The 12047-nt window shown below is 39.5% G+C and overlaps 1 protein-coding gene across 5 annotated transcripts in view; it reads left to right on the forward strand.

Moving 5' to 3' along the window:
• The window catches only part of VMA21 (vacuolar ATPase assembly factor VMA21), a 75519-nt gene extending 63684 nt beyond the window's left edge, over nucleotides 1-11835 (forward strand). For all 5 annotated transcript variants that reach the window (XR_007409428.1, XM_025460734.2, XM_025460738.3 and 2 more), the window contains 3 exons: nucleotides 9612-9760; nucleotides 11099-11271; nucleotides 11459-11835. Coding sequence is in view for 4 of the 5 variants with exons in the window: in XM_025460734.2 (XP_025316519.1) it covers nucleotides 9612-9760; nucleotides 11099-11271; nucleotides 11459-11737 (601 nt within the window). In the remaining variant the exon portion in view is untranslated. The remainder of the gene's footprint in view (nucleotides 1-9611; nucleotides 9761-11098; nucleotides 11272-11458) is intronic.
• The last annotated feature ends 212 nt before the right edge of the window (nucleotides 11836-12047 follow it).

Consider the following 12047-nt stretch of genomic DNA (forward strand, 5'->3'; position numbering starts at 1 on the left):
ATACGCAGATGCATACAGAGACCTATTTGTGGGCCTTGACATAACATTTGACTCTTTAGTGTAAGTCTCTCACGATTCAGGACCTGCCAGGAGTGGCCTGGTCACTGGGATGAGGAACAAGAACCTGGTATGGGCCTGTAAATAAGTCAGTCAGCTGTCAGAGGAAATCACCTTTTTTGTATCCAGATGTTTGGGTTCATATACCAGTAGAATTTGGGGATGCCTGGGTGGCTCAGCAGTTGAGTGTCTGCCTTTGGCTCAGGGTGTGATCCCAGTTCGGGGATTGAGTCCCACATCATGCTCCCTGTGAGGAGCCTGCTTCTCCCTCTGCCTATGTCTCTGCCTCTCTCTCTGTGTTTCTCATGAATAAATAAATAAATCTTTTTTTTTTTAAAGTAGAATTTGTTCAACTGGAAGGGCCAATTTTGTTGCTGTGTTGATGGACTATCCTTTTGAGCGATTGAGGGTGTCGAGCTAGGTCGCTGATGTCCAAGGTCCCAGCCAGCTGGGAATCTCGCAATATGTGGCCTATGGAAACAGAAGTCTCATGTCTGATGAGGTAGCCTTGCTGTTCAAAGACATACTTCTACATCTCTCTTCCTAAGCATTTACATTATTACATTTACAGGCTTTTAGTGCCATTCCCACCTGCTTCAAGAAGAGAGGTGGAGGTGATATGATTTTTTTTTTTTTTGGTAACATGGTTACTGCTCTGCAAAGTAGTCACCTTCAGACCAACAGTATTAGAAATTTTGAGTGCTAATATAAGCAATGAAATTTTCATCTCTCCCAGACTTATGTTGACTTTGGCTATGATGAATGTTTTCTTTGGGGTTACATTCAGGCAGTCTGTACTATTAGCTGAGCTTCTTCCTAATATCTCTTTTTTTTTTAATCAATGCTATTCTTTGCAGAAGTGTTAATAGAATAATAGAGAAAATAAAGGAATATTTTCCACTCTCTCCATTTTAAAAGAGATTTTTATGATAAGTAAAGTTGGTGTCTGATACAGAACCACACTCAGAAAGCTGACAGTTCTTTTGTACTCGACACTTCAGAAATCAGTGATAGCTATTTTTTTCAGTACATTTGAAACTGTGTAATGAAATATTGGTCCAATTATTCTTTTTATGAAATAAAAAAACCAAAATGTTACCTACTCACTCCAGTTTCACTCCGTATTGAACTTTATAAACTACTTTAAAAAATTAAATACCTTTCATTGTGTGATGACAGATGGCAGCTGCACTTGTGGTGAGCAGAGCGTAATGTATAGACTTGTCAAATCACTACATGGGACACCTGAAGCTAATATAACATTGTGTGTTAACTATGCTTCAGTAAAAAACATTAAATTAGTTTTCTTCTGTAAGTCTTGGTATGGTCTGAAGCCCAAACCATCCTACCCTGTTTGACCTGAAAAATGTGAGTACAAAGTAATATTACTATTTGTGCTATTACTTTTTTTTTTCATTGAATTCAACAAATACTCGTACCATGAGCAAGGTTCCAAGTACCTTATGTGTTTTCAGTAACCTACCACTATGTCAGCCTTAGAAAGGTGGCAGGCTCTATGAACCCCAGGTGTAACAAGCAAAGGGTAAAACCTTGGAAAATGGGACACACTTACAAAATGACAAGTCCCAAAGAAACACCCCAAGAGCACTTGTACAGTACACTCTGAAGGGCTGACCTTATAGGGAGATGAATGCGCATTTACTCTTTAAGGAATGCCAGCTCTGTTTGTGTCTCCCCCATTCACTGCTGTGTTCTTTGGTGCCTAGAGCTGTACCTGGCACTTAGTAGATGCACAATAAGTATTTCTTGAGACCAGACTTGGAACGAAGACATCACTGTTCTTTTCGAGAGTTGCTGTAACTCCTGGACATTCATCACTTCACTCTCTGGCTCTCTTGATCCTTAGCATTTGAGTATCTCCATCAGCTGACCTTCCCAGCCTTTTTAAAAGACTCAGAAACTCCCTGGTTTGGATCACCCTGGAGGTTATCTACAGCACCCTTCTATGTGATGGCTGAATTTTCTCTCCAACATATGCTGTTGAGCATTCAGGCAGCCTCTAATGAGGTGGAAGGTTCCTCAGTGCTGTGACCCCATCTGCTACTCAGGAAGACTATAGCAGCCTAGCGTCATGGTCTTGATTTGTTCAGCTGCTAGTTGGTCTGGCTGCTGGTCTTGCCCTCACCTTTCAGGACCTGCCTTTATCAGCATAACTTGCCTGGCATTTCAGCACCTTTCTTTCTGGAGCTCCCTTGCTCTGGCCCCATCCCTACCCTTTTCTGGAGCTCAGTAGCTCCCTCCCACCCTAATGCCCTCACACTAATTTCCTACTGGCCTGTGTCTGCTTCTCCTGCAGGCCAAAATGCTTCATCGGTTCCCTAGATACTCACAGATTCATTCACTCAATGTAGCAACTCTCTGCTGCCACCCACCTCTCATGCTAAAGCAGTCATCCCTTGCTTGAGTAGGTTTGGTCAGAGTGAATTTCCTCCTTTCCTTCCCTTGTTCCTATGTTTTTGTCTCCCTTCTGCACTGTTGTTGCAACATTTCTCAGGGGAATTAAGTTTAGGGCAGCCCGGGTGGCTCAGTGGCTTAGCGCTGCCTTCAGCCCAGGGCATGATCCTGGAGACCCAGGATCGAGTCCCATGTCAGGCTCCCTGCATGGAGCCTGCTTCTCCCTCTGCCTGTGTCTCTGCCTCTCTCTCTCTCTGTGCCTCTCATGAATGAATGAATGAATGAATAAATAAATAAATAAATAAATAAATAAATAAATAAATCTTTTTAAAAAAAGAATTAAGTTTAGACGATGTTTTCATGTCTTCAAAGGATAAAAGGGCAACCTCCCGAGGTGAAATTGACCCTTTATAAAGTGATGAGAATTTTTTCCTTCCAAACTGAGACAGAGCTGATTTCTCTTTTATTTGATCTAAACTTCAATACGCAGTGCAGTCACATGTATGATAAAGAGGTGCTGTGTCAGCCGCAGCGAAGGATACAAAGTCAAGCAAGGCATGGGCCTCGTTTGGGGAGTTCGGGAAGGAGATTCAAGGAGTAAGGGATAACTTCTACCCCAAGTGGGGTTCAGGAAAGCCATCACCCCTTCACCAGTGAAATGTGGCCCTGCCACATTTTAGAATCTGCTTGACAGCTCTGGAAACACTGCAGTCCACCTGCATCAGACTCTCCCTAGGGCCACTATTAAACAGGTGCAGAACCAGGCACTCCTTTAAAGGGGGCAACACGTTTTCTCTCCAAGGAAACAATGTTTTGAAAGTTATCATTTCTGCAGTGCATCCTATACAAGCAAAACTTTGTTTTCTCCCCTTCTTTTCAAGATAGGACTTGGAATGCCAAAATGAATCGGGCTGATTTTTTAGAACAATCAGAACATCTAATTATCTGATGCTTCCACATGCCACTGAAATCTGGGAGATGGAAGCAGTTTTTAGGGAAGGGGTGCATATGCTCTGCATACGCGTGAGAGATGGAAAGGCACTGGAATCAGTGGGTAGGATCGATATATGTGTGGAGGGAAGTGGAGACGTGAGGAGATACTGCAATGATAATGGCAATGAGCCCAGGCTCAGACCTAGACTCAAATCTAGGGTCTTCTTATTATTGTGTAACCTTGGACCAGTCTCTTAAGTTCTCTGAGCCTTAGTTTTGTTTCTTCAAAGAGAGGGAAGAAATATAATAGCCCTTTCTTGTGGGCGAAGGTATGGAGACATATATGTTGAGTGCCCAATACAGTGCTGCACACACAGCCAGTGCTCGGTAAGTGGTGGTTCGAATAAGCAAGGACCAAGAAGGACAAGGTAGGCTAAAGAAGGTAGGCTAGGGCAGCCCGGGTGGCTCAGCGGTTTAGTTCTGCCTTCAACCCAGGCGTGATCCTGGGGTCCCGGGATCGAGTCCCACATCGGACTTCCTGCATGGAGCCTGCTTCTCCCTCAGCCTGTGTCTCTGCCTCTCTGTCTCTCTGTTTCTCATGAATAAATAAACAAAATCTTTTTAAAAAGTAGGCTAAAGGACCATGGTGGAAAGGAGAATTTAACCCAAGTTCTCTCTGAACACTTGGAGCTTCAGAATAGGTCACAGAGCTGAAGGCAGAAATGTACCCTTTTAAAGTGTACAGTTCAGTACTGATAATATATTCATAGTTTTGAGACCATCATCACAATCAATTTTAGGGTGTTTCCATCAATGCAAAATGAAACCCATGCCCATCCATGGGCATTTGAGTTGTTTCTATTTTTTTTTACTATTATGAATAACGCTGCTATGAACAATCACGTACAAGTTTTGTGCAGTCATGTTTTCGGCTCTCTTGATTATATGCCTACAGGTGGATTTACTGGATCATGTGGTAACTCAATGTTTAACTTTTTGAGGAACTTCCAAACTTTTTCAAAGAGACGCAACTTTCTACATTCCCACCCTCAATGTGTGAAAGTTGCTATTCTCCACATCCTCATCAACATTTGTTAATTGCCAGTCTTTTTTGATTATGCCCATCCTGTTGGGTATGAAGAGGATAAATGGGATTCAAATTCCTGTCCTTTTGTGAGAATTAGATATCAATCATTATAAGGAAGAGCTTTGGGAAACTGTAAAGTGCACAAGTATGAAGTATGAGTAAGAAATAATTCTGGTTTCATTGCCTGGGTTTATCATGAATATTAGGTTCTGTGAGTAATACGGAACTAAGACAGGAGTTAGAGGAAGGAAGTATTTTTAGAAAGATGCTTCTAGCATTAGTGAAGAACTACTATAGCTATTTCAAAAGTCAAATTGCCCTGTTTCAGATGTTTGTGTATGTCAGGGTAATTGGCGAGATTCTCAGAATTATGACACACTAAAACAAAAGTGGCTTCATTTTTTCTAGTGTTATTATGAAGTGAATGCTAGTTAAAATGATGCCCGGAACCTGACTCTTCATTGAATTTTCTGCACTAGGCCCTGCCAAGTGAGTCATTGGCATATGAGAAGTCTTTGGCTGGTTTTTAAATGCTGCTACACAGTTGGCATCGACTAGGGTACCACTGGCTTTGGACGTAGACTGATGCTCTTCACTCTTTTGATGTGTTTGATCTTAGGCAAGTCAATCACCCTCTTAGATTTCCTCGTAAGTTTGCTATATAAGGCCAAAATGAAATAATACCTATGAAAGCATTAATGCTGTGCCAGGAACAAAAGGGTTTTTTCTTACCACCACCATTAGCCTGGCCAGTAAGACAAATTCCACGGTAGACACACAGCCCTAAGGTTAGGGCCCAGCTCAGAAGGAGTGATCTATTTTCTCTAAAGTTTATCATTTATTATTATTATATTCATTATATTATTAATAGTTTTGTTGAGTTATAATTGACAGATAACAAACAGCACATATTTAAAGTGTCTAATTTGATAAGTTTTGACACATGTGTATATCCAGGAGACCATGATCAAAATAAAGATAGTGAATCTACCCCTCACCCTAAAACCTTCCTTGCACCCTCATTCCTACCTCTGTTCACCCCCAGGGCCCAGGTAACCACTACCTGCTTTCTGTCACTAAAGGTTACTTTGCATTTTCTAGAATATTGCATAAATACAGTCATTCAACATGTACAATTTTTGGTCTGGCTTTTTTCACCCAGCATAATTATTTTGAGATTCAGTAGTTTATTCTTTTGATTGCTCAGTCATAGTGTGCGCTAATTGTAGGACTATGCCATACTTCATTTATTCATACACGTGTTGATGGACATCTGCACAATTCACAGTTTGAGGCTATTACACATAAAGCTGCTATGAACATTTGTGTACAACCCCTTGTGTAACCATGTGCTTTTATGTCTCTTCGATAGATACCTAGGAGTGAAATGGTGAAGTCATATTTTAGTCTTTCTGATTTTAGCCCTTTTAATAACTACATAGATATATGTCATTTTGGTTTTCATTTGCATTTCCCCAGTGACCAGTGATTCTCAGCATCTTTTCATGCACTTATTAACTATTCATATATCGTCTTTGGTGAAGTATCTGTTCAAATCTTTTGCCCAATTATTATTGTTTTTAAAGATTTATTTATTTATTCATGAGAGACACACAGAGAGAGAGAGAGAGAGAGAGAGAGGCAGAGACACAGGCAGAGGGAGAAGCAGGCTCCATGCAGGGAGCCCGACGCGGGACTCGACCCCAGGTCTCCAGGATCATGCCCCAGGCCGAAGGCAGCGCTAAACCGCTGGGCCAGCGGGGCTGCCTTCTTTTACCCAATTAAAAAAAATTGTGTTATTTTCTTTGAGGATTCATCATATATTTGGGTACAAATTCTCTGTCTTATATATGGTTTGCAAACATTCTTTCCCCATCTGCTGCTTGTCTTTTAATTCCCTTAACAGTGCTTTCCAAAGAGTAGAATTTTTTTATTTATTTTTGGTAAAGTACAATTGATCAGTTAGTTCCTGTATGGATTATACTTTGGTGTCATATCTAAAAATCTCTGCCTAACCTAAGGTCATAACTGTTGTCTCCTATAGTTTTCATAACAGTTTTATAGTTTTAGGTTTTATATTTGGGTCCATAGTCCTCTTTGGGATGATGTTTGCATGTGATGGGAGGTATGGATGATAAGTTTTCTATGTTTTTTTTTAGTATATTGATATTAATTTTTCCAGCCACCTTTGTTGCTAGAACTATACTTGCTCCAATCAATTACACTTTTGTCAAAAATCACTTGTCTATATATGTGTGGATTTATTTCTGGATTCTCTATTATGTTCCATTGATCCATTTATTTATCTTTATGCCAGAATCCCATTGCTGTGATTATTGTACTTTATAATACGTCAAAACCAGACACTCTTTATCCTGCAACTTTGTTCTTTCCTAAAGTTATTTTGTTTTTTTTTTGTATTTTCATTTAAAATTTTAAATCATATTGCCAATTTCTATTAAAAAAAAAGTAATGAGATTTTGATTGGGCTTGTACTAAAACTGTTGACCAATTTGGGAAGATTGGCATCTTAAGGATATTGAATTTTATACTTTTCAATACATAGGTCATTCACCTATTTTGTTACATTTTTCTCTCAGTTTATCTTATTTTTAGAGGCTATTGTTAATTTTTTATTTCAATGTCCAATTGGTTGTTGATATTGTATGGGAATAAAATTGATTGAATTTTGTATATTGACTTTGTAATCTGCAACGTTGATGAACTCATTTATTAGTTTTAATAGCATGTCCTCTGTGAATAAAGGCAATTTTACTTTCTCCTTTCTAATCTGGGTGCCTTCAATTTTTTTTCTTGCCTAATTGCCTTGTTGAATAGAAGTGGTAACAGTGGGTATTCTTACCTTGTTCCTGATCTTAAGCAAAAACTAGTCAGTCTTTACTCATTAAATATGATGTTAACTGTGGTGTTTTTGTACATTGCTCTTATTGAGTTGAGGAACTTTCTTTCTATTCCTAGTTTGTTGAGTTCTACTACTACTACTACTACTACTACTATTATTATTATTATTATTATTATCCAGTAAAGGATGTTGAACTTTGTCAAATGCTCTTTTTGTTTCTATTGAGATGACCATGTGTTTTCCCTTTAATCAATTAATATGAGTTACTACATTGATTGATTTTTGGATGTTAAGCCAGTGTTGCCTTTTTGGGATAAACTGCACTTGTTCATGTGTTATAATCCTTTTATAGGTTCCTGGACTTGTTTTGCTAGTATTTTGTTGAAGATTTCTGTGCCTATATTCATAAGGGCTATTGGTCTATAGTTTTATTTTCATGTAATATCTTTGGCTTTGATTTCAGGGTAATACTGGCCTGAGAGAATGAGTTGGGAAGTGCTCCCTCTTCTATTTCTTGGAAGAGTTTGTGAAGCATTGGTGTTAATTCTTCTTTAAACATTTGGTTAAATTCACCAGTGAAGCCACATGGACCTCAAATTTTCTTTCTGGGATATCTTTTAACTACAAGTTCAGTTTTATTAACATATAAAGGGCTATTTGGCTTATGATTTTCTTCTCTTTCTAACTCTCCTTATATCCTCCTCCTTCTTTTACATACCATTACTAGCTTATTATAAAGCAATCAGCTCAGAAAGAACCAGAAGGAAGAGATGCAGTAGGGCAAAGTATGGAGGAAAGGACCCAGAGCCTCCATGCCCTTTCGAAATGTGTCACCACCCTCCCAGAATCTTGAGGTTTTGGTCAACCTGGAAGCTCTTCACAGCTTGGTTTAAGGGTTTTTGTGGGAGCTGTATTACTTAGACATGATTGTTAGATCATTGGTCATTGGTGATTTATTCAATCTTCAGCCAGTCACTCCTTTCCAAAAGTCAAGAGCCAGGTTGAAAGTTTCAATCCTCTAATCACATAGTTGGTTCCTCAGGCAACCAGCCTCTTTCCTGAAGCCTGAGATAGCTTCATATCTCAGAGCCCACCAAGAGTCACTTCATTAGCATAAAACTAGGTGTAGTTGAAATGTATTTTTTCTTGAGTGAGCTTTGGTAGCTTGTGTCTTTCAGAGAATTTATCCATTTAATCCAAGTTATCACATTTATTGGCATACATGTTGATACTATTTTCTTATCATCTTATCTGTAGAATCTGTTGTGATGCTACCTATCTCATTCCTGATATTGGTTATTTGTATCTTTTCTTTTGTTCTCGTTTGTCTGGTTAAAGATTTATCAATTTTATCATCCTTCTCAAAGAATCCTCTTTTGGTTTCATTGATTTTCTCTATTGTCTTTCTCTTCTCTATTGCACTGAAATTGTTTTAGTCTTTATTATTTTCTTTCATCTGCTTTCTTTGGGTTTAAGGTGCACTAGTTTTGTAGATTCTTAAGCTAGAAACTGAGGTCATTGATTTTAGGCATTTCTTCTTTTCAAATATAGGCATGTAGTAATATAAATTTCCCTCTAAGTACCACTTTGGGCACATCATGTAAATTCTGTTAACGGTGTGTTTTTATTTTAATTCTGTCTAAAATATATTCTAATTTCCCTTTGATTTCTTTGTCTCATGAGTTACTTATAGATGTATTATTTACTTTCCAAATATTTAAAGATAATCCAGACATATTTCCCTTATTGATTTCAAATTTAATTCTATTGTGCCCAGAGAATAAACTTTGCATGATATGAATTCTTCTGAATTTATTGAGACTTGCTTTCTGACCAGAATAGTTTATCTTTGTTGGTAAATGTCCCATGTGCACTTGAATGTGAATTCTGATGTTATTTATTCTGTAAATGTCATTAGGTTAATCTAATTGACAATGTGGGTCAAATTTTCTATCTCTTTACTGATTTTCTATGTACTCATTTTCTCACTTACTGAGTCAGGGGTATTGAAATTTCTGACTATGATTGTGAACTTACCTATTTCTCCTTGCAGTTCTATTGGTTTTTGTTTCACGTAATTTGAAGATCTTCTATTAGTAGCAAAATGTTTAGGATTTTTTATTCTCTTGTTTGACAGCTTTATTATTATTAAATGACTTTTTAGCTTTGATAATATTTTTCCTCTGAAATCTCTTTTGTCTGATACTAATAGAGGCACTCTGACCTATGGTTAACTCTATTGCCTCTTTCCTACAGGGACAAAACCCAAATGAGAGACTGTCTACCTAAGAATATAAATGAACTGAAAGTGATCACTAAGTTTCTCCACCTAGAAGCTGAAATCTTGTTACTGCTGTTCATTAAAAAAAAAAAAAAAAGAATTCCACAAGTACTCCTCCAAGAAGGTAAGGTCTATTTCTCCAGAAGGCTGCAGAAGGAAAGGAGTTAGGATGCTAAGAGTGCCAGCAGTAAAATAAAGTTATAAAAGTGTTTTGTGGGTGAAGATACATATTGAGAAGAGCTTTTTACATAACAAACACATTCCTCTGGTGAAGTCAAGCTCCATCCTGGGTGTATTCATCAGTTTTAGATTGTAGTTTTTTGCATGCAAACACCCATTACAACTTGCAGCATCTATGCATCTGCCTCATCCCCCCCTACACTATTAAAACCTAAACCTGAGTAGCACACCTACTGAGATAAACAAGATCCCCAGATTTGAAACAAGAATAGGATACACATGGGGCACCTGGGTGTCTCAGTCAGTTAAGCATCCAACTCTTGGATTTCGGCTGAGGTCATGATCTCAGAGTTGTGAGATCAAGCCCCATGTTGGGCTCTACGCTAGGCCTGGAGCCTGCTTGAGATTTTCTCTCCTCTCTCTCCCTCTGCCTTCCCCCTCCCACATTGTTTCTCTCTCTCAAAAAAAATTTTTTTTTTATAAAGAAACAAGGGACGCCTGGGTGGCTCCGTGGTTGAGGGTCTGCCTTTGGCTCAGGGCGTGATCCTGGGGGTCTGGGATATAGTCCCATATCAGGCTTCCTGCAGGGAGTCTGCTTCTCCCTCTGCCTATGTCTCTGCCTCTCTCTGTATCTCTCATGAATAAAATAATAAATAATCTTTAAAAAAATAAAGAAACAAGACTAAGATACCCAGCAGAGCAAGTTTATTCAGTGAAGTCTTGATAACCTGAAGGTAGTGATTTCAGATTAGAAAACAGAAAACTGAGGAGAGCTATGCGGTCACTGGCAAAAGGAGGTGGGGATAAAAAAGATCCCTGGTAGTATCCAAGAACTGAATGATCTTCAAAGTGTGTAGAGGAATTTGTAGGAGGGAAATGAGATGATTCACATCTCTGCATAGACTTAAATATGGCCATGTTATCATGGATGGATTGAAGGTAAGATTAAAAAACAACAACTTGGCATCGGTGAAGGGTGGAAAAGAACAGAATGTATCACTTAATAGAGTGGCTGTGGGGAAGTTTGGAGGAGACACCCTCCCTGACATGTGACCCACCAAAAATTGACATACAGAGATGAGAAGGGTGACAGGTCAGTGTGGAAGACTCTTAAGGGCTGCTAAGAAAATTTCCCCTTTCACCCACTACAGCATCTTGGCTTTTCCAGCATCTCCCCTCCCCCGCAGTTTGGTCAACATGGTCTTTTGTGATGTCTAAGTATCCCTAGGCTACCACTGGCTACCAAACAAAGCTGAAGGGTGTGTGCCTCATTATCCTGCAGGGTATATAAAGGCGGGTGAGGAGGCCTCGGGCAGATCACTGGGAAATTTTGGCATGGGCAAGGTGACCTATAAGCCACAAACTTCTAGCAGAGTTACAGAAAAACCGACTCCAAGCACCTCAGGGAGAAAAGAGAAGACCCCCTTTCAACTCGGGTCCAGAGACAGTGACATGGTGAGATGACTCCACCCAAGCTCCTCCTCATCCCTTGATTCCTTGCCCCCTAGACTCCTTCCCTGTCCCTATCTGGCACACATATCCTCCCAAGCCTGTCCCTTCTCCTGAAGCCCCTGCTCCCTTCCACCCTCCTTTTTCCTCCTAAATCAATGCCCCTCTGTGGCCCACCCTATTGTCTTCACAGGTAGCCAAGACAATTATGAAAGCTAAAAGATATCCTCAAGGGAGTTTAAGAGAAGACACCTCTTCCAGAGTTCCCATCCCTTTAATTAATTCTAAGAAAACCAAAGGATCAATCCTATTCAGCCATTATCACAAGCTGAATGAAAAGCTGAATCAAAATGAACCCAAGCAGTCCCAAGAGAGTGTAGAAAAACCCACCACTTCAGATGAAGAGCCGGGCAGCCAGAACTTCAGAGTGGAGCCAGAGGCCTCAAATATCTGTGAAATCTCCAAAGTCTAGCCACTTCGAAATGGCAACTACTTAGAGACCAAACTACACGAACAGGGTACATGCATGGTAATGAATAAAATAAAAATTCACCCTGTTGTGAAAATTTGCATGTGTGTCTCTGTGAGTTCTCTGATTGTAGGGAAGGATAAAGGAAAGGGCGGGGCAGGAGTGTGAGAAAAGGGAAAGAGGTGGGATTGTACAGGGTTGGGGGTTAGACTTGGAAAGTCCACTATTAGCCAGACATTGGGAATAAGGACTAGATAAGGTCCAAGTACTAAAGACAAATTTCATCACACTATCTCCCAGGCAAGGAGGAAAA

The sequence above is a fragment of the Canis lupus genome, chromosome X, assembly GCF_003254725.2.
Source record: "Canis lupus dingo isolate Sandy chromosome X, ASM325472v2, whole genome shotgun sequence".
In the NCBI taxonomy this organism is placed as follows: Eukaryota; Metazoa; Chordata; class Mammalia; order Carnivora; family Canidae; genus Canis; species Canis lupus.